The following is a 23,164-nucleotide window of genomic DNA, read 5'->3' on the forward strand; positions in this document are numbered from 1 at the left end:
AGTAAAATGGTTGCTGTATTCATAGAAACACCTTTTTTAAGTAGATACTTAAGATTTACAGTCGATAGGGTAAATTTTGAATTTAATTTGCGAGAATAGCAACATCTTGATATCATAAGTTCTGCTCTTCCAAATCCACTACGCCGTAAACATTAATTCTGAGTAATTTCTCTAGATTTCTTCAGGTTTCCGATTCACCAGAATTATTGCATAAATCGCAAACAGATTTCTGAAAGAGAGACTTCTCAAGCTAATTCACAACTCTTTTATGTCAGACGCCCGCAATTCAGCATTTCCATAAGTTCATCCATTTTCATATTTAAGTTGTCAATCTTTAGAGAAAGTAAAAATTTAACAAACATTTGATGCTTGTAATAATAAAACTAGATAACTACAAATATCAATCAAAATCCATCAAAACCTTGGGAAGATTAGGTACGCAAACACGCATGGTATTTGTTAAGCGTTTAAGAAAACGTTAAGCAGTTAAAAAAAAAAAAAAAAAAAAAAAAAAAAAAGAATTTATAATAATAACAATAATCACCTTTTTTTCAAATGATTCCATTCGATTAGCTAGAGATGGTGTTGCTATTTTACGGTTTTCATCTTTAAACATAAGGATTTATTAACTTTTTAAAATGTAAAAAAAAAAAAAAACCTAATAAGTATAATTATCACGATTATAATGAAAATGACGACGATAAATAAAAATAAAAGCAATTGACGACAATAAAATGACGACGATAAATAAAAATAATAGCAATTTCCAAAAAAAAAAACAACAACCAACCAGTAATTCCCAGAGCATTTTCAACCCTAAAAAAAAAGAAATCGTTCATTATTTGATAAAATTTCATCAACTTTCTTAAGGTCAAATTTAAAAGAATAAAATCTTGGTATGACGAAGCTCATTTCACTGGTTGAATCACACAACTACCGTAATTTTAGTCAGTGCTTTTATTAAACTTTTTAAACTAGAATAAAAAAACTCCACAAGAAATAAAATCTTGTTTTATTTATGACATTTTCCGGTTAATTTTAGTTAAACAAAAGTTAAATTAAGTCAAACAAAAAGTTAATAAAGCAAGAATTAAGTTGCAAGTATATAATACATTAATGTTAAGCAAAAAAGTAAAAAAAAACTATCTTGAAGGAAATCGAACAATAAAAATAAGATCTAGTATTATTGACGAACCTCGATTGAAACTTTCGTATTAAGCTGAACATGTCAACTTGTCCTGCAGTATATTGTTCAATCACATCGTGAATATCATAAGGGCGTTGAGCAATCTGGTCAAATACCACGAAAAAAAATAACAAAAACAGTTGTGTTAGTTGTGGAAATAAATGCATAATGAACGCTTTTTCTTGTGTAAGTAAAGAGCACAGAATAAATTACAAAAACATCTACTTTATAAACACATATATATTTGGTTAAAAACATTTCAGCTGTTTAAAATAATAAAAATGTAATTGTGTCCATTGAATAAATAAATTAGCTTAAATATCATAAATATAATGACATACCTTGAATTTTCTCAGAGCAACATTAAATTTGAGTTTTATAAGAAATCGCACAAAGTGTCTTTCAGAATTATTTAAACTTAAAAACAAAAATTTAGACATAATTTACATAATATTAAAAAGAAAACAATGAAATATTAAAGAAATTTAAAAAATAAAAATATTAAAGTTATAAAAACGAAAATAGGATTCTTTACATTTCTGTACATTTCAAAACCAAAATAGGATTCTTTACATTTCAGTACATTTCAAAACGAGGAAGAATTGGCAAAAACTATTAAACTTACGGTCTTGTGGTGATATTTAAAAGTCTCTGATGCTCCTCGGAAAATTCAGAGTTGAGCTTGCCTATGAGTTGATATAAAATGAAAACATAATTATTAAAAAATAAAAAGAAGACAGGCTATGCGCTTGTCTTTGTAGAATATATACTAAAACAGAGACTTGCGTTTTAAAACTTAACTAAACAGTTTTTCTAAAATAATTAAAATCTACCTATTATAACTTTTAAAGCAACCTATTATGTTTAGCTTTAAGTACTATTGACTATTTTGCAAGCCATAAAGAGTCTTATTTTAAACCTCTATGTTGTTCTCACATATGTTTGTATATACATGTGAATGTATATTTTTAAATACACATGGACATTTTTGAGTTTAAATTACCTCTGATATCATTATTATTTACTGGTGTCAGGTGATTGGGTATACTGGCATGAAGTTGATTTTCACCAGCTTGATAACCAAAGAAGAAACTTTCATTTTCGTGAGACTGATCATGAATGCCAATAACAGAAGAAATACCAGTATCAACAGCGGGAGAACATTTTCGCTTAGCACTCTTTGACTTATGACTAAGCATCTGGCTGCTTTTCCACAAAATTCCAACACAACTATGGTCATCATGAAGAGAAGGTAAACTTCCATCAATGCATATGGGTGTCAGCATATCTTCAATAATTACATTGTACTTAAACCATGTACTAGCTAATGATAAAGATGGCTTTGTGGAATGATATCTCCAAGCATACTAAAGTGACAAAAGTATTTAAAAAAATATATTAAAAAAAAAAAAAAAAAAAAAAAAAACCATTACAAAAAAATATGTTAAAAGTTTCAGACAGATTTTGAAAATTAAGAAAGAACTTCTTTATAGCATTATTGCTGTTTCTTTATAGTGATGATTGGCTCAAAAAGAGCTGTGTCATAACTTTTTTGGCTGAACATTTTTAAAATTATTCAAGCAGAGGCATCTTAGAAATTCATGTTATAGATTTTAAATCTTCTCTGTAAAATCAAAGTAATTAGACACAAAATTTTATTATAACTTACTTTGAAATAGTTAAAGAATGGCAAAACAAAAAACAGTTTTCCTTGTAAAAATACCCCATGAAAAATTCATCTTTTGTATTAACTCTAGCAATTTGATAAAAATATTTTTATGAATGCGAATTGCTTATTATTTTAAAAACATGCAAAAATAACAGAAGCACTTTGCAACAAATCATGTTTTTTTATATGTTGTAATGAATTTATCAAATTACAAAAATTAGTTACTAACATATTATATAAAATATTTCCTTAACTTACATTTATTGACTTAATAAAGAAATATACCAATGACCAGGAGATGAATCTTATATCAAATAGGCGTGGCTTATTTAACTTAAACACACTTTACACTGTTTTACAAATCTTCAACTTTTTTAAGTTTCAGGAACAAAATGTCTCATTTATTAATGAACTTCACATGTGTGTGAATTCAAATATACTATTGAGATTTTTTTAGCTGGATCTTATTTCCATCTAAATAAACAGTTTACATTTACAACTACAGGAAATGAAAAACGCCCCAAAGCATAACATATAATTTATATTGGCAACAGTGAGCACATGTATTTTCAATGTTTATCAAGAAAAACTAAATTAATAAGCAAGCCTAAAGTTCAAATTTGTCATTAATCTTGTCATTACTTTTTGCCCTTTTCTGCCTCTTTTGACATATCTGCAACAAATATTTTTTATACAGGTTCAAGGCTAAATACACATAAATCTGAGCTAAATTTACATATAATGTTCTTTAAAATACCATCTAGCTTGCAAGACAATAGATACTGTGACTTTAGAGGATATGATTTAATATAAACTAATATTGCATTATCTTGGTAAGGGGAGAGGGGCAGTTTTCTATTGGTTTGTAATAATATGGATTAAGAAATGTAGAGCATAAGTTGCATCATGCATTTTATAAATCTTACTTCATTAGTTGATTGCTTATATCATGGAAACTAGACTGAATACAAATTTTAAAATATTATTTTTGTTACTTACAAATGAAAAAAATATTTTTTCATTTTGTAAGAGACAAAAATATTTTTTAAAAAAATCTTTTTTTCATTTTGTAAGTACAAACTTTTTTAAATTGAACTTTAATTTCAATATGAAAGGAATTTTTGAAAATAAATGCTGCAAACTGCTTTTGCTGTACTTCCTAGTTAATGTTAAACAAACTAAATTTCTTTACAACATATATGATCAAAATACTGAATGTAAGAATTAATTTATAAGTAAGATATTTTAAATTTCAATTAAAATCTGAATTAACTTCTTTCATTTTCAAACATGGCTTTGAAAGTACAAATATTTTAAAATAAAAAAAAAGGTAAGTGTCAATTTTTCAATTTATCTTTAACATGTTGACTGCTGAAATGGTTACCAGTGGCTGACATCAAAAAACACAATAAATCACCTCAAAAATATCTCAAAACAAATTAAATAATTGTATTTTGAACCATTATATTAAATTTTTGGACATTTTACAAAAAGCCTATTTAAATGAAAAACACAACTCTTTTTATTGCATACTCATTTTCAGTCAAAAAGAAATCATAGAAACAGAAAAATTAAAAATATAAACTTTTTTAAACCAAGTATAAAATGACTAAAAGTTTGTTGATATTGTTTTGGAAAACCATGAATCCTTAGGAAATTTTTGAAGATGGCTAAAGGCTAAATTTGAAAAAATTGGTTAACAAAAGCTTTGTCAGAACATTGATACTAAATTAAAATATTACTAATTAATAATATTTGTATGTTAGGCGTTAACTTTCTTAAAGCAACAAGTCAACAAGTGGATTTAATTCTAACTTATTACTAGATAAAACATCATGCTAATTTTTTTATTATTGTTAATTACTATCATCATTATTATTAACTATTATTAACTATCTATCTATCTATCTATCTATCTATTATTATTATTATTATTATTATTGTTATTGTTATTGTTATTGTTATTGTTATTGTTATTATTATTGTTACTGTTATTGTTATTATTATTATTATTATTATTATTATTATTATTATTATTATTATTATTATTATTATTATTATTATTATTATTATTATTATTATTATTATTATTATTATTATTATTATTATTATTATTATTATTATTATTATTATTATTATTATTATTATTATTATCATTATTATTGTTATTACTATTTTATTATTATTATTATTATTATTATTTTTATTATTACTATTATTATTACTATTATTCTTATTCTTATTCTTATTCTTATTCTTGTTATTATTATTATTATTATTATTATTATTATTATTATTATTATTATTATTATTATTATTATTATTATTATTATTATTATTATTATTATTATTATTATTATTATTATTATTATTATTATTATTATCATTATTATTATTATTATTATCATTATTATTATTATTATTATTATTATTATTATTATTATTATTATTATTATTATTATTATTATTATTATTATTATTATTATTATTATTATTATTATTATTATTATTATTATTTCTAGACTACATATTTTAGAATGTTTATTATAACTTTATTTACAGATTTGAAATAAAAATATTTGATTTTCTGTTGATTTTTGTGTGTTTTCTTACAGTATACTGAAAATTACTAGATTAAGAAACCTGAATTAACATAGCAGCAGGATGGCGCCTTCGATTGAAATGCTTTTTTTTTTTACTATGAGCTACTTGCAAAGCAAAACCAGAGCCTAAGATTCCCTGAAGAAGGAAAAGTAACTCTAACTACAAACATCTCAAACAAATATTAATCAAAATAGAAACTAAAAAAAAAAAAAATATAAAAAATCTATCAAATTTATTATTAGTTCTAATATAAATCTGTATTTTAGCGTGTACTTATTTAGCTTATAAAATGAGCAGCAATTAAATTGAATAAAGACCAAAAGGTAACAATGTCAATCTGTATACACCATGGTATAGTTGAATAAAGTAAAATGTAACCTATCTCTTCAAAAAAATATATAGATTTGCATTTGTATGGATTTAAAGGAATTAATTTATTTAGCAAAACTTCCTGCTTTTCAGAATTAGAAAATAAAACCCTGCAAAGCAGCAATAATGGCATTATCGATAGTAAAAATAATTATAGTAGCAAACAATATCAGTAATTTTGATTGTAACATACTGCTATTACTTTAAATTTAATATTTTATTCAAAATCAAAGTATTTGATCAAGTAATATAAACAATGTGTCAGTGTTGGAGAACATGACGCCCTGAATAAAAATTGCAACCAACTTGATTGGCTAGACAATTTCTACAGAAAATTTCTTAATTCTAAAGAGAAAAAAAAAGTAAAGAAAAAATAACAACTTTGGTTCTTTTAATTGTTGGATTTGTTGCTGTTGGATTTAAAACATTAAAAAAAAGTTTAACCAAATCAATTACAAAGTTTTCAAAATTTAAGGAGCTTAATTTGTTGCTCAAGGGCTCCAATTGAAGGTAATGATTTTGATTTGTAATTGTTTCCAATACTCAGAAGATACTTCAAGAACAAGCATTCTCAAACTAATTTCTTTGCAAATATTTCACAGAAAAATGTCACAAATACGTAAATTTTACCCAGCCCAGAAATATAAAAAAAGGATCATTTTTTACTTAAAGTTATTGTTAATAAACCACAATTTTTGTAAAAGTAGTTAAAAGTCTTACAGCTGGTAGAGCAAAGAAGGCAGTACCAATAAAAGAAAATACCACAACCATAATCTTAGTGACCCAGTTATTTGGACTGAAATCTCCATAGCCGATTGCTAAAAGAGATATCTAAATGATAAAATGAAAAAATAAAAATTTTAATTAAATGCTGATGAATTTTAATTTTAAGTTAAACCATAACCTTAGATACCCTAAAAAAGAAAGGTAATTATAATTACAAACATGTCAAACAAATATTAGTTAAAATAGTAATAAAACCAAAAGATATGACCAGTCAAATAAAATTGTTTTTAGCTTCAATACATGTAAGGGAGTTTAATTACTTTAAAAGAACCTATTTAAGTGACCTGCTAAGTAAACTAAAATACAGGTATTTTAGCTAATCTTAGCCCTTCACCAGGATCACAAGATTGTACTAATTTAGTTTATAAAATGACTTGTCTTAATTTGCTAATGCTTAAATACCACCATGTAGTAATACTAATGCTTTATACTTTTTTTTTTTTTTTAATTCTTTTTATAACTTATACATTGTCAAATAGTTTGATGTATTTGACTTTTTTGGCAGGCTTGCACTTTAAAAAAGATTTACAAAACAGATTGATTCAATTAATAAACTTTTTGTGGATAAATATTACTTTAGAAACTTTTTTCTTTGTAATCAAATCATAACTGCCCTAATGTACAGGTGGCTTTTCTAGAATAATACAGACACTAGCAATAGTAAGTACTTCTTAACAGATACCAGTAACAGTACTTTTTTTATAATCACCAGCAATAGTAAGCACTTCTTTAAGGAAAACATGTTTAACATATAGAGTATATGAAAACATGTTTAACATATAGAATATATGCTAATTTTTTAACAAAAGGTGAGTCTAGATATGATATAAATAAGTTTGTAAGTGTTATGCTGATAAAAAAAACAACAACAACATGTATATAAGAGAAACTTTAATATACCATAAATTATTTATCATAGTATACTGTGTTAAAAAGAGGATTGTAAAAAGAAAAAGAAAAAAATAAATGTTTCCATTTCTTTTTCAAAAAAAGAAAAATTTCACTTTTAGATAACTGAACTCATAAAGTTACATAAAGTTATTTATCAATAACTTATAGCATGTAAAAAAAAGGTGTTTCATTTTAACAACATTGTATATGTTTTTAATAGAATTAAAGCTGATGGATAAAGTGGGCTATTTCATTAATTCAATGTTTTTATCATGAGCCAATATTTTGTTTATGTAAAATGCCCAAAATCAATTGCTACTTCTTGCATAAGATATCTTTTTAAGGAAAAAAAAAAAAAAAAAAAGTAAATTTACCATTCCAAAATACATTCCATCACCAAGATTTTTAACTTTATTAGATGACACCTTAGGATCACTTAGTTCAGCAATGTAAACAGAAAATGAGCAGGCCACAAGCAAAATGAAACTTAAATACCAACATGTCATCAGCTCCTAAAGCAAAATTAAGAAAAATTCTTTTTTGTTTTGTTTCAATAAATAATAAAAAAAAAACAAACAATTTTGCAATAAATAAATAATTTTTTTTTTCCATATTAGATAATTTCAATATGGAAACTGTATAATATATATTTTTAAAAAGATGTGGAGTTAAGTCTTTTAACTCTTTTTGGATTCCTTGTAAATCACTTAAATGTATTTCATAAAATACTCAATTGCCTCAAAGTTCAAAAAACCAGAACAGAACTAAAAACATTTTTTAATGTTATAATAACCTATCAACACTGTATGCCAAAAAGTAACTTAATGCATTAACATAATAAATCTACTTAAAGAAATATCAACATTTTTAGTAGGACTCATGCATTAAACAAAGCCAGCCTGAAAGAAATGCTACAATATTATTTAAACTAAAATCTGTATTTTATTTTCTTCAATTAATTTCATAAGCACCCAAATGTTCAGTATAGATTTCAACACTTAAAGATACCTGTCGATGCTCATACACAACAACACTCATGATCTTGAATGCACCTTGTTGCCGATCTAACCGTAAAATACGAAGTATTTGCAAAACGTTCAGAAATCTAAAATGAAAACCAGTGACTTGAAATAATTTTAGAAAATTATTTGATGACTTACACTTTTTGTGCTTCTTCCTAACTCAGTCTTAAAATGGAGCCTGATTGATTGTGCATTTCATTGAAAAATATCAATAAATTGGATTATTACATAACAAACTCCAAGTTTGTTAAAACTTCTAACGAAGATATTTAAAAACATTTGCTGAGAAGATTTGTAATTATAAAGTAAAACTTACTGAAATATTGAGAATCTCCAAGGCAATCTGTTTAAATCATGGGTAAAGTAAACAACAACTGTTGCCAATATTAAAATCATATCTAAATAGTAAATTTGAAATCAATTGTTAGAAACTGCTAGAATATTTACGACGGCTGTTGTTACTATCACTATTCAATTTAATTTGTTGGCTTAACTTGTTTTTAACTGTGATGCATCACAACTTTCAAAAGCATTTTATGGAAATTGGATGATGTTAATGTTTGTTCTAAGAACTCTTCATTTCACAGGGCATTAAAATGAAGGGAGAATATCCTTGGAGTGACTTATCAAAGTTTATGATTTTTGACTCCTATGGAACTGCAACATACTGGTTCAACTGCAAGATGACTGGTCAGACTTACTTTAATTTATTTGTAAATAGCTTGATCATGGTACTTTCATCAAGCTATTTACAAATAAATCATCGTGATGCTTACTAATGCCTAGTATAAAATACCACATGCAAAAAAATTTCTTTTTGCACAAAGAGAAGTCCTTAAAAAAGATACTGATTGATGTCTTACTAAGATTGCCAAGACATTGTCAGGCAGCTTTTAATGAAAAAGTTTATCCAACAAAGAACTGATGTAAATTAACTCATTATTTGACAGAATATAGGCACTGAAAAAAAAAGTCTTTATTTGCTTTGATTCAACATGATGATAACATCATTTTATGCTATGCAATTTCCATTAATTACTTTTGAAACTTGTAAATTAATGGAATAAAAACTACAAAAGCAATTAAAGTCAACAAGTAATACTAAACTACCATAAAAAATCTATCAACCTGTAAAAGTTAGAAAGCAAAATGTGCTTCAAGCTTTTGTCTGCTAATATATTATATAAATAAGTGTGAGTGTTTTTGAGGTCTATCCAAATATTTTTTAACTTTGGCACCCTCCTAGCATTTCCCAATTACATAAATAAAATTATTTGCAAAAATTCATAACTTTTGCTTAACAATTAGTGGTGACCATCCAGATTTAAAAAATTTATTAAATGCTTACTTGGTTTACTAATGAACTATGATTACTGATTAAGGTATTATTCACATTTTCATTTCCCAAATAAATAGTGGTATTTTCCGAAAAGTGGATGTTTCAGTAAATGGAAAATTTACAACTTACATAATCATTATTTTATACAAAATATTTGAGTTCCAAATCCTTGTATAATTTAAGAATGGAAACTCCACACTCAATCACTCATCAATGCTCAAGGGCCACCCTTAAATTTTTTACCAAAAATGTTTGGCACACATACATACATATTTGCATGCATGCATACATATATACATACATACATACATACATACATACATACATACATACATACATACATACATACATACATACATACATACATACATACATACATACATACATACATACATACATACAACATAGTTACCTATTATCATGAATGGTTTTGTAATAAAGCGCAAATGTCCATTGAACCCCATATATTGAGTTTGGCTTGAACACGACCAGCATCGTAAAGAATACTCCACTGTAAATATAACAGCCATTGAGGCTTCCTAACATAAGCAAAAATAAAACTTCCACTCAACAACAACAACAAATATCCACTTGACAAAAGATAGCAGATACGAAAGCATGAAAAAATGTCTTTTAGCATTCATGAAAGCTACATTTTTTACAACACTTGTGATATATGCAATTATATGTTGTATTTGCACAAACATGTTATATTTGGACAAATGTATAATGGTTGGACAAATATATTTACAACAAAATTGTTGCAAATATATTTGGGTAAATATATTTGCAATAATTCAAAAAAAAGAGTCATCTCACCAAATAGTAAATAACATCATGAACTATGATGTTTGTAGCAAATGCATCAATAGTGACAATTACATCTAATGATAAACTTGATAAAATTAATGAGAACCTGGAAGAAAAAAAAAAAATTAAGTAGGATTTTTTTCTTTTTTATAAAATTTTATGCATTCCCTATATATTTCTTCTAAATAAAAACTCAAAATGATAGTGTTCAATTTTTTCAAACTCTTATACTCAAATACAATCTTACTAATACAACAGAGATATAAAAGATTTTATCACCAGATTAAAATGCCAAAAAATTATTCAAAAATATTGTCGCATGAGGGTGAGGCATTTTCCCTTAAAAGTATTGCATTACAAATATTGAAAAACATATAAACAGACATGGAATTATATATCAAGTAACTATTTGCCTACTTGGGCAAAGCAATTAATGAAGATAGGTATACTACTAATTAGAATTCTTAACTTATGTTACAGAATCTGTAAGCTTGAATTTTTTTAAATTCAAATTTTGTAACCTTAAAACTCAACTCAATGTTTATAAACCTCTGACAACAAGATAAAAAAAATTTCTATGAGATGAGCTCATTAGTAATTACTGTTTTCTCATAATATCATCAAGCAAATAAAAATATAACATACACAATCATATGATAAACAATTCCAAATGTTGTACATGGTTTCTCTAGAAAGCCAAAGATGTCTGATTTTAGTTGGAATGTGGAATTGAACTTTTGCTGGGTTCTTTGTTTTTTTATCTAAAAATAGTTTTCTTTCAAAGCATCAATACACAGATAAAAAGATGATACATGATAAATAAAATAGAAAAACAGTATAGGATATAATAGTTAATAAGTATAAATTAAAAAAGGATTTCTTCAAAGGATTTTAATCTGGTGCTTTTTTTTAAATACTAACTCACATGTTATTAACATCTTTTTGCAATCTTTGTAACTGTTGTATTATTGTTCATAACCTTTTATTGAATGCTTAACACAGTGATAAGACAAATTAAAAAAAACATTCATAGGATTTTTTGGAGCTCAATTTTTCACAATAAGATAAAATAAAAGTAAAAACTGCAATTATCAAACTCTATTTTAAAAACAAATAAAATCTTAATGCTTTTATCATATTTTAAGATTTAAAATTTATTAAGCACTATCTGTAAGACTAAAAACAAACCTAGCTATGAGATTTTGTTTTGCTGCAAATTGTTCCATTATATTTCAAAAACAAGAATATTTTACTAACGATTGAGTATAACATACACAGGTCAATTTTCTTTATTTTTATAAATAATTTTTATAGTTTTGTTATTTGTAATTTTATGTCATTTTACTATTTCATTAGTAAATATTGTTAATAAACATTTCTAAGTTCAGCAGACTTTAACACTAAAATCGAAAGTGTAAATTTTATTTTATATTAATTTATTTGAATCTATTCAATGAGGTTTACGTGCTTTAGTGAAGTTGTTTGTTGTCAAAATTTAGATACTTTTGATAATTCTTTTCATTAATTTTTCATGGTATGTAACACCAACAGTAAATACGTTCCGAGATTCGTTAACTCCCTAGTTCATGAATCTCGGAACATATTTATTGTTGATTGTTTTTTAACACACCCTGTAAATGTCGAAACACTTAAATCAGTCTGCTTGCGACATGCCAAGTAATAAAATGATAGTCAAGTTTTATAGTCTATTTTATGACTGGAAATACGGGCTACAATCGCTTTTTTTGCAACAAGTTGGTTCAGTTTTTCTTTATATCAGTTATCTAAGTGTTGTCTGGTTTGGCTGTTTACAGAAATGCGATTGAAAAAACCACTACTATCTACACCCTTCCAAAAATCTGCACCCTTTACTAAATCTGCACCCTTCATTGAATCTCCTTCTAATCATAGTTAAACAAATGGTTATTGTATTTAATTGTCGGGGGAAGTATTGAAAGATTTTCAAGCTAAACTGCTTTTTTTCGACAAACCAACACTTACAAAATACCATTAGGTCCTAATTTTTATAAAACTATTTTTACTTTTTTGTAAATGTTTATATTTTTATATGTTTACACAAACTGCTTTCCTTTGAGTAAAACAAAGAGAATTATCCAAGTCAAAATTATTATAACAAAAGAAACATTTAAAATCAACTGCATATCTTCTATTAAGTCTACTATCAATCCGTACCATCCCAAAATTTATTTTCCATTAAGTGATTCTAACACACAATAACGATTGGTAGATCTATGGTAATTGCAACTATGGTAATAAACGTTTACTAAATTTTCTTCCACAAAGAACATATATCAAAGCAATCCTTGCGTCAGACACAACAGATTATAACGATAAAGTTTACTTTGGCTTAAGCAAAACACCATTTAAACTCTGATGTGCAAACCACTTGAGACCACTTGAGAGCCATTAAATTTAAAAGTGATGTAGAATTGTAAAACTGTTTTGAAGCGTTAAAACTGTTAAATCACGCCAAGCATCTAGGAAAAGATTAACAGAAAGTGCTGTTTTTTTTCTAAAATCCTTTCTTTAAATTCATTTTAACCTCAACAGCAAAAAAGGTAGAAATAAGAAAGCTACAAAAGCTTAATTGTAAAAATTAGAATCGATCATATAGTGAGCAAGTGAACATCGCTTCGACTTAAAAGATATTGCTGATCCTAAAACATTAAGTACCAATTTTAAATTTTTTAAAGGATAGATCCTGCACTTTCTTTCTCTATTTTTTCAATATTCAACACTGATTTATATAAAGTTACATCAGTTAAGATCCATGCATACGCACATGTACACTTTGTATATGTGCATATGAGTGTCAATATTACCTTTTCTTTTGTTACAGCATCCATCTGATACTTTTGTTTCGTTTTGAATCAGTTTTTGGGCAGAAAAATGCTTAAATGAAATCAACCGCATATACCATACAAACTGCTCATTTATTAGGCTGAATTAGCCAAACAAAGGAATAAATTTTTTAATTTTATTTTGACTATGGTTGTTAGTAAATTGATACTTAAAAAAGAAAAGTACAAAACGTCAAGTTTTTAAAGATTCATTAAAAAAAGAAGCCGATACCTGCAGCCATACCTGATTCATTTTTTGAAATATTAAGCTCGACGTATCAAATGCGAAATGCTTCGTTTTTTTTAAGTTAAACGACAGCGTCCAAACAAGAAAAGTTGTACCAATTGTTTGTTTAATTACAATGCATTTTTTTTAAAATCTCCCTGCTGAAAATAAATATAAACACTTTGACATTTAATTTCGAATATAGTAAAAAATTCTTGCTTTTTCTGGAACCAAAGTTATTAAAAATATAGTTTAGGAAACAATTATTCAAAAATATACGGTAACAAAAAATTGTTTAATAAAGTAGTCAAAAATAATGTTAAAAAAAACGATATCAAACTTTAAATTGAAAAGAATTTCCCCCCCCCCCTCTCTCTCTCTCTTCTCTCCTTCCCTTCCTTAAACTCTCCACTTTAAATTTAAAAAACAAAAAACAATCTAAAACATAAAGTTAGTAAATTTTTGTACGAAAAAAACTTTTTTAATGCTGTAAACTTCGAAACTCTGTTCTAACTTAAAGTAAATTATATTTAAAAAATTCTCATACAACTTAGAAAGTGGCCTAAATTTGTAATTTTAGAAATATCAACAAATCTTTAAAAAGTTTCAATGATTTTATGGTAAATAAAAATGATTTAAAATTTAAGATTTCTGATTTTTATTGCTCAAAAACTGTTTGATAACGTAGTTAAGAATAATTTCTAAAAACAATAACAGAAGGCTTCTCTTGTATCATTTGAAGCATTTAGACTTCTAAGTTATTTATAATCATTTTATGCACATTCACTATTACTTATTTTCAAACAAGATGTTAAGTCTTCAACTATGCAAGATTCAGATTTAGTTATAACAATCAACAGAGAAACCTAAACCGATTGTATAAGTTTTTGTAAGGCTTTGCGCCCTTGCATCGACACAGAATGAGGATATTAAGGTAGGGGAAAAATCAGTCATACGGAAGGACGAATAAGTTTCTATTTAAATTCATCATTCCACTCTGCAAAAACTTGCTATAATCAAAGTTATAATAAAACTAATTGTTTCAGGACAACATCCTACTGCACATTTCCTGACAAAACCAGTTAAGCGAAACAAGTTGTTAAAGAGTTATGCAAGAAGATATGAGAATCTATACCTAATTACCAACCTTTCTTATTTAAAGAAATTTCAGTAGTTAAAAATATCTATTCTTTTAGACTAGCTACAGATTCTTACTGATTCTTCGCTGGTATGAGTTTTAAAATCTATGATTTAAAAATATTATTAATCTCAGCATTTGATCTTTTTAAGAAACTCAAAATAAATTTTATCGTTTAAAAGTTTAGACTTTTTAAAGTTTTACTTTAGGAGATAAATGGAGGCGGTGGGTGGGGGTGGGGTGGTGGGTGGGGGGTGGAAATTAAACTTTACAGGGTCATAAACGAAAAGAGTTTTATCTATCTATCTGAAACAAAACAAAAAAAAAAGTTATTTTTTGAATATTTGGAATGTGAAAATATTTTCTAATAATAATCGAAAAATTATGCACCGTTTGTGTTAGACGAATCACACGCTGTCTAAAACTTGACTTACAGTGGATAAAAAATTGATACCGTGTGCTCAAGCGGTTAAAGTTTACGGTAAAATTAGAACTTTAACACTAACGTTTGAGATAAAATTAGAATTTTAACAGCACAAATAAAGGAGAATAATTAAAAAAGAGATACATTAACTTCAATTTGATAATAACATGTTATGTAGAAAGATGAAATGTGACGCAAAGGTAACTGCCAATTAGTTAAACATTCGTATAGTTAACATTTCGTTATCTCAAAGAACAAATATCAATAAAGTCCCTCCCTCAATTGTTTCGTAACTGTTTCAGAGTTCAGTTATAAGAAGAATCGATGCTTTAAAAAACGCCTTTTTTTCTCTCATAGCATAATTAATATTTTAAGATTTTTTACTGAAAATTAATTTGTAATGAGCTCTCAATCAAGTTAATTTCAAGGTTGGTTTTAGACGCTTCCTAAGCCATAAGCTATCTGATTGGTGTTAATTAGCAGTTAATCAAACAATCTTTTGTCTTTTATAGAGCCGCAGGAAAAATCTCCAAACTCGAGAGTTTAGCTAGCAAAAAAAAATACAACAGTCTTAAAATTGAGACCTATGAAATAAAATTTTAAATCGCTATTTAGCTCATTATGAGCTTTTTACTTAATTTTCGGAGATCAGAAGTCCAACACTAATTTTCTACGCATGCGTGTTTCTTTTTTCTAAAATATTGAATTCGTGAAAATGGATGTGGATGAGAGGAGACATTGTAAAACTGATCGTCCAAAAAATTTTGTCGGCTAAAAACAACTCGCTACAAATGAATGTGGAAAATTTCTCGAAGTTTTACAAGCATCGATTATGTAAAATATTAGTTTCCCACAACTGTGATGCTAATCTATTATTTAAATACTATTATATGCAAATATATAAAACAAAATTATGCCTACTAAGAAAATAAAAAATATACATTATTAAAAGCGTGAATAAACTGTAGATTTATTAATTTATGCCTCTAATCTTATATAAAAAGCGACAGTTACATCTTCAATCAAAAAGAACAAGTGCAGTCGACTGTTGCTGATCGTTTTAGATCAAAAGATTTTTTTTTTTAATCTTCGTTTAAGAAGCTTTTTTTTCTCTTCGTAATTCGAAGAAAGTTTATTTCTGAATTCGTTTTGTTTTACGAAACCCATTTGAGAGAAGAGGACTTTATTCTATCTGTTGTAAAGATACATTTACAGCAATGGGAGTTTTAACTGGAGGTACGTTTTTTTGAATTTAGCAATCTATATATTTAATTAAGTTTTTATCTTTTTTACGGTCTTCCTGCTAACTAGTTATCATTTTAAAGGTTTTTTTAAAATTTTTATTTCTTGTTAATGCTTTTTATGGAAATCAGCTTTTCCACTGGGTATTCTTTAAAATTGAATATCAGAAAAAAAATTTCTCTGAAATATTTTTGCTTTGTAAAAAATCAACATGAACGGGTTTGTTTTATAAATTGCTATTTGAAGTCTGCAGCTAAAGTAGGATGGCTTTTTTCGAAAGGGCTACGCGGCTGTTAACGGTAGTATAAAACGGTTATATAGTGTCAAGGTAACGGTTATATACAAATTTCGTTACCGTTTCTCTATCGCTCTCACTATTTAACCTCAACCCCAATAACATAAAAAAAAATGATTCAACATTTTTTGCTAAAAATTTGTTTTCTTACTTATAAGAATTAAGTTTTTACTTCGTTTTCAATTTACACCATCGGGCATTTTAATTATTCGTTTGCAATTTATGCTGCAAAGATACCAGTGAAAAGTTTCTAAAACTATAAAATTTCGTGAATTTATATACTTGTAAACAATTGCTGTTATAAATATAGTAGCTGTATTGAAATATATTAAAATTATTTACTAAATCCTTAATAAAACTAAGTTTTAACAATAGTTTAGTAGATATTTGTAATAATTTTATTACTAAAACTTAGCTTTAGTAATAGTTTAGTAAGTAACTGTAATTTGTTTAAAAACTCATTTCAACTATGTCTTAATTTTTCAGGCAATATACGATCCTTGACCTATGAAGAGATTCAAATATGGAAGGATCACATAAAGACCCATGGTTTAATTCAGTTTGTTAATTGGTATAATAAAGTAAAAGATATCAATTATGACACTTTAAAGTGGGGAGATGAGGTAATTAACATTATTAGTATGTGAAAAAGATTATACATGCATATAAGTACAGTTTACACATTAGTATTCTTATATCATAATATAGATGTAATTACTATACCACACATATATAATTAGATAGTCATATTTCTAGATTGAAATGTTTATGATCAAGATTAATGATGAAGAAAAATCTGCTCCTCTTTTAAATAAGGCTAAAGATCTTCTTGAAATATTACAGCAAGCAGAAAATGATAAGCCAGGGTACGATAAAAGTTTATTACTGATTTAACCATGCTCTGGTGTATTCTTTTATTTATACAAATATTGTATTCTTATATTTATACATGCTTATGTTATAGTGAAACAGAAACTGCATGGAGGCCAGAAATGTGTGAATATATGATGGAATGTATGTTATTTCCGATATATATTAGTGATCAGTAAAGTCATTTTTACTGTGCTAGTTCCTTTTGTGCTTACTCTTGATATTTTATTTTGTTCAATATTTCTTAATTAAATTTTTGTTCAGCATCTCCTGGAACACCCTATGGTGGCAATATTGCCCATTTTAACACTGTTGAAGCAAACATGACACTTAGGTAAACAAATATAAAAATTTAGTTTTCTTTATATAAAAAAAGAGAGAAACACATTGAAAAGCTCCAACAAAGTAAATTTTTGTTGAGCGTATAATAAACTACCAATAAACAGTAAATCTTATATGTAATTTGTAATAAACAATAAATCTTATAAGTATTTTGTAATCAATAACAAATATGATAAATAACATGTAATAAACCAAGGAATATATTATTAAATTGAAAAATGAAATTATTTATGATATAAAATATTTTTTTTAACTTATAAGGAGGAAAGAATTGTTGTCACTTTTAAGTGGACAAGGTGAAAATGTTGTAACAGTATCAACATACCCAAGGTAGTAATTTTATTTAATTGGTTTAATTTAGAAAGATTTTAACAAACATTAAGAGCTGTAGATAAATATTATTTCATTAAGTTGTAATAAATATGTATACATGTTTACAGATGTTTTAGTATATGGTTGTTTTACAAATTAGGCTTGGTGTCCCAAGTTCCTTTTATCCACCAATTGAATTTAAGATAGAAAATAATGATGTTACACGATCTTTGTATGTCCCAGATGAAGTCCTTAATCAGCTTCATCCACGGTTCAAGTATGAGAATTTTAATTTTAATTCTTTCAATATTTGAAAATTAAATGAAAAACAGAAAATAATTTGTAGTGTCTGTTTCAGTAATCTTGGTTTTAAAATTAGTTTTTAAGACTTCAATTTTCATCATCACTAATAAATACTTTAAATGTTAAGTTAGTGACAGGACTTTGTTAAATTTGTTTGATCTTAAAATACTTTAGAAATTTGGCTAAAATGATAACCATGCGTAAACAAAGAAAAGTTTATGGTGAAGTTCCAAGTAATAGTTTAAAAATATTCTGAAATATACTTTATGTAATTAAATATGTTTTGCTTAATTTTTGTTTAAATCAATTTTACTTAAAAGATATTATTAATCTGACTCTAGTTTTTCGTGATGTCAATACTCCCAACCCCTTCATGGAAGAAGTGCCTGATTTTGCTGTCGAGGATAAAGCTGTTTTGAAACCAAACCATGTACATTTAGACTCAGTAGTACTTGGATTAGGGTGTGGATGCCTTCAGGTTTGTTGATTTAATCTGAAAAAGTTATTTACTTTTACTCATTTAGTCGTCAAATATTTGTGTTGACTGGAAATGATTTGTTTAGGTGACCTTTCAAGCATGCAATGTTCCAGAGGCTCGTGTCTTATATGATCAGCAAGCAGTTCTTGCTCCAATTGTTGTAAGTTCTTGAACTTATGTTGTGTTAATAATTGTATTATGAATTTGTATTAAAGCTTGCTATCTCTTTTGCAACATAGCTATTAGTTAAGGGTTAGAAATAATTTTTTTAGATGGCACTCTCAGCAAGTTCTCCATGTATTAAAGGGTATTTGTTAGATACTGACACAAGGTGGGAGAATATTTCTATGATGTGTGATGACCGAACTGAAGAAGAGCTTGGTTTAAAGGTAACCTCACTCAATAGTTTGTTTTTTTCAATATATGAAACTAACTTGCAACACAATTATGTAAAATAAAATTCCTCTTCACTTTTTTAGCCACTGAAAGATCAAAAATTTGTATTACCAAAGTCTAGATACAGCTGTGTAGATATGTATATCTCCCCTGATGGTGAGGCTTTTAATGATATGCCTGTCATTTACCACGAAGAACATTTAAAACTCCTGCTTGATGGAGGTAAGAATCAAACCAATCTGTTCTAGATTTCATTGTTCCTGTTACATGATCATCCTGATTTTAAGAACTACCTTTTGATTTTTTGATTAACTAGGGCTTGATGAACAACTTGCAAAACATGTAGCACATCTTTTTACTCGTGATCCACTAGCTGTATATGAAGAAAAATTGCATATAAGTGACGAGGATGAAGTAGATCACTTTGAAAACATAAATTCCACTAATTGGCAATCAGTTCGATTTAAACCTCCTCCTCCAGGAAGTAACATTGGATGGAGGGTAGAAATGAGACCAATTGAGGTAAACACTTGTTTATGCTTTTTCCCAATAATAATAAACTCACAAATTTTTCAGCTTCAGATGCAAAAAAAAAATGTTATCTATTCCATTATTTTCTAGACTCAACTAACTGACTTTGAAAATGCTGCATATGTCACATTTGTTGTGTTACTAACACGAGTCATTCTCTCATACAATTTGAACCTCATTATCCCAATGTCAAAAGTGGAAGAGAATATGAAGAGAGGTGTGAAGCGAGATGCAGTTCTTGAGCAAAAATTTTATTTCAGAAAGAATTTAGAAAAAGGTAACTTTAATTCTCTTAAATCTTTTAACTGAAAAACTATTCTCTAAGATATAAAGATAATGAAGTTTCAATTTTGAATAAAGAAATTTAGAACTGTTTTTATGACTCAGGTGAAAATGATGATGCATCTTATGAGGAAATGACAATTAATGAAATTATCAATGGAAAGGTTTGTTATTTGAAAATATACTTAAAATTAAATATAATAGATAATAAGAATTGTTAAGTATAAATAAAATATATAAATATGATATGATAAATATTAGCCTGAAAATATCATCTTATGTAACTACTTTATACAGTTACTTTTAATCTTAAATTGTCAAAGATAGGAAATTATTTTTTTTTTACTGGAGTTTTTCAATATAGGGCAATGAATTTCCTGGCCTAATGGGCGTAATTGAATTTTATCTCAACCATTTGGATATTGATGTTGATACAAGGTGTACAATAAGTCAATATCTAACACTTATCAGGGCCAGAGCATCAGGTAAATATGTTGATAAGTTTTTATATAGAAATTTACAAAAAGTTGAATAAGCAACTTATTCTGCAATTTTTGTTAATTATGGATAGGTCAAGTTATGACGACTGCCAAATGGATTCGCTCGTTTATCCGTTCACACCCTCTTTATCGATTTGATTCCGTTGTTTCGCAAGAAATTACATACGATCTTATGAAAAAGTGCGTTAAAATCAGCAACGGTGAGGAAAACTGTCCTGAACTGTTTGCTAATGCAAAGACCAAAACATGCTCTCATGTACCAGAGTCTTGCAAGAAGATGTTGGAGGAAGTCGAAAGAATTACCAAGTGCATACGCCAGGATAGAAAGCAAGAATTACTGGCATGATTTATAGAGAACCTTAATATATTTTTTAAAGATAGTAATGTTCGAATTCCGTCGATGATGGGAGTTTGATACAGAACCGTTAACCATACATAAGGAATTACAGCGGTTATCGTTAAAAATGACTTAAAAGAGTTTATGTGTACTTAATTTGTAATTTTATAAGGATTTGTGTGGTACATTTGTACTAAGAATTTCATTCTAAAAATTAGTCAAAAATTAAAATATAAAAAATAAACGAATTAGTTTAAAAGTTTTTCCGTAATAAGTGAAATTGAACTTTACGACGTTACTGTTACGATGAAATGAAATTTCAGCAAATATATTTATTGTAGATATTTATTTATTCATATTTATTCAAATGGCATAAACATAACCATTTTTTTAACGTTGCTTTTATTTATTAAATATAAGTTGTGTTTAAAAAAAATGTTTTCTTTTTTGTTAAATTATCAGGGGGGGGGGGGAGGTTTTCACGAGACGCTCCTTAGTGAAGCGAAATGGTCAAAAAGCGGCCAAAACTCAAAATTTTGTAAAGTAATAAACGTTTTTATTAAATTATTGTTCTAATTCTCTGACTAGGATAGTAGACATGAAAGAACCAAAATATATTTTTTTCTTATCATTTGATATTTTTTCTAATAAGTTGTAAAAAAAAAATTAATGAAAATGGTGTATTAAAAAATTCCACTTATGGCCACTTTTTGAGCTTTTCGCTTCATAGTGCGCTCTATTATCACGTCTTAAAGGTAAAAAGAAAATGAACTAGTCGAACGCAAAAGTTCCATTTGCACTGCACAGTGGGCCAGTAGGTGGACAAAATGGGAAAAATTTTAGTTGTCTAATCTTGAAAACTTATTAAATTTTAGTATCTATATATATAAGGAGAAATTTATTGATAACTTATTTATATTAAATCCCTTAGTTACCAGGACTCTAAGCATTTGAATATTGAAATTAAAAAAAAAAAAAAAAAAAATTTTAAATAAGTAATTAACGGTGATATCAACGTTGTGTTATATTTCAATTACATCTACGTTTTTGAAACAAAAAATTAGCACATGTTATTCTAGAGTGTTTAGAGATAAGAAAAACCAAATGTGTGAAATAAATTTGTCATAGCATGTTATCTCAGTTATACTTTGAAAATCACAGATTAAAAAAAAAAATTCCTTAAGAAATTTGTTTTTTGCTGCACTATAACTAATAATTACCACAATTTGCCATGTGCTGTCTTATATTTATTTGAGCTATATGATGCTTCAATTGAGTTTTAATTGATTGCTCGTCCCCTTAAATCCCCGTTCAGATTTTATATATGTTTTAACTTGGTTGCTATGGTACTAAATTTGGCATGGCAACAACTCATTTTTACATTAACGTTGTTTTAACAGTATTTTACATGCGCTAAGTACACAATATTGGGGGTATGTATTAAAATGAGATTCACAATTCTTATGATATTATTTTTTTTGGTTAGTATGGATACCTTACTTTGCATAGCATAGCAACAACATATTTTCGGTTTTCATATATTTCAGTTGTTAGTAATTTAATTACTAACACTAACAGTAATTTAATTACTTTTAATTTTAATTACTAACACTTGTAGTAACTTAATTAATAACAAGTATTAGTAGTCCGGACGGCATATATATTATAACATTAAACTTTTAAATACAAAATACTTGCTACAATAATAATTTAGATATGGTTTTATTAAACTTAGACATTCATAATTTTCTCCAAAAAAACAATCTTAGTATTTCAAAACAATATATTTCTGAAGATATATTAAAATTTATTCAGCCAAAATTTGCTGATTTTAAAGACGTTGATTTTAGACACGCTGTTCAACGATTTGTTTACTTGTATAAAAAAAAGTGGAAATCTGCAAACTATACTGTCAAAAATTTTGAAAAGAAGTTTGTGAGCTGGCTTAATG

At 26.7% G+C, this 23,164-nt stretch overlaps 2 protein-coding genes across 9 annotated transcripts; one reads left to right on the plus strand and one right to left on the minus strand.

The window, feature by feature from the left end:
• Window positions 1–18: 18 nt before the first annotated feature.
• LOC149875849 (potassium voltage-gated channel subfamily KQT member 2-like) lies at window positions 19–13,913 on the minus strand. 8 transcript variants are annotated; one of them, XM_090076114.1, is made up of 17 exons: window positions 13,782–13,866; window positions 13,520–13,647; window positions 11,322–11,437; window positions 10,686–10,782; window positions 10,279–10,405; window positions 8,844–8,925; window positions 8,514–8,610; window positions 7,880–8,017; window positions 6,549–6,659; window positions 5,499–5,594; window positions 2,190–2,553; window positions 1,812–1,872; window positions 1,528–1,603; window positions 1,196–1,290; window positions 791–816; window positions 545–606; window positions 19–332 (listed from the first exon to the last, which is right to left on the minus strand). In XM_090076114.1, exons 2-17 carry the CDS (start codon window positions 13,541–13,543, stop codon window positions 267–269), a joined length of 1,638 nt encoding a protein of 545 aa, XP_089932240.1. In that variant the 5' UTR covers window positions 13,544–13,647; window positions 13,782–13,866; the 3' UTR covers window positions 19–266. The 8 variants fall into 8 exon arrangements, with proteins under 8 accessions (XP_089932240.1, XP_089932241.1, XP_089932243.1 ...); XM_090076115.1 differs by having other exon boundaries at window positions 13,520–13,589; window positions 13,782–13,847; XM_090076117.1 differs by lacking the exon at window positions 13,520–13,647 and having other exon boundaries at window positions 13,782–13,913.
• Window positions 13,914–16,025: 2,112 nt separating this feature from the next.
• Window positions 16,026–21,649, plus strand: LOC145189393 (glutamate--cysteine ligase catalytic subunit-like). Its single transcript, XM_090076113.1, has 17 exons — window positions 16,026–16,561; window positions 17,349–17,485; window positions 17,619–17,728; window positions 17,827–17,876; window positions 17,997–18,066; window positions 18,336–18,404; window positions 18,547–18,663; window positions 18,864–18,922; window positions 19,031–19,167; window positions 19,253–19,327; window positions 19,440–19,556; window positions 19,647–19,785; window positions 19,880–20,085; window positions 20,185–20,371; window positions 20,482–20,540; window positions 20,741–20,861; window positions 20,948–21,649. Exons 1-17 carry the CDS (start codon window positions 16,543–16,545, stop codon window positions 21,220–21,222), a joined length of 1,947 nt encoding a protein of 648 aa, XP_089932239.1. The 5' UTR covers window positions 16,026–16,542; the 3' UTR covers window positions 21,223–21,649.
• The last annotated feature ends 1,515 nt before the right edge of the window (window positions 21,650–23,164 follow it).

This window comes from Hydra viridissima, unplaced genomic scaffold (genome assembly GCF_058129835.1).
Source record: "Hydra viridissima isolate aposymbiotic clone 2 unplaced genomic scaffold, HvirCarnegie_v1 scaffold_132, whole genome shotgun sequence".
Lineage (NCBI taxonomy): Eukaryota > Metazoa > Cnidaria > Hydrozoa > Anthoathecata > Hydridae > Hydra > Hydra viridissima.

Coding starts and splice junctions, on each gene's coding strand:
- LOC149875849 (XM_090076114.1), bottom strand. CDS start 13,543: ATGGATGCTGTAACAAAAGAAAAG. Junction 11,438..13,519: donor ATGCTGTAACAAAAGAAAAG/GTAATATTGACA, acceptor AACTATTTTTAG/ATAAAAAAACAAAGAACCCA. Junction 817..1,195: donor ATACGAAAGTTTCAATCGAG/GTTCGTCAATAA, acceptor CTTTTTTTTTAG/GGTTGAAAATGCTCTGGGAA.
- LOC145189393 (XM_090076113.1), top strand. Junction 18,923..19,030: donor AGTTTATGGTGAAGTTCCAA/GTAATAGTTTAA, acceptor ATCTGACTCTAG/TTTTTCGTGATGTCAATACT. Junction 20,541..20,740: donor ATGAAATTATCAATGGAAAG/GTTTGTTATTTG, acceptor TTTTCAATATAG/GGCAATGAATTTCCTGGCCT.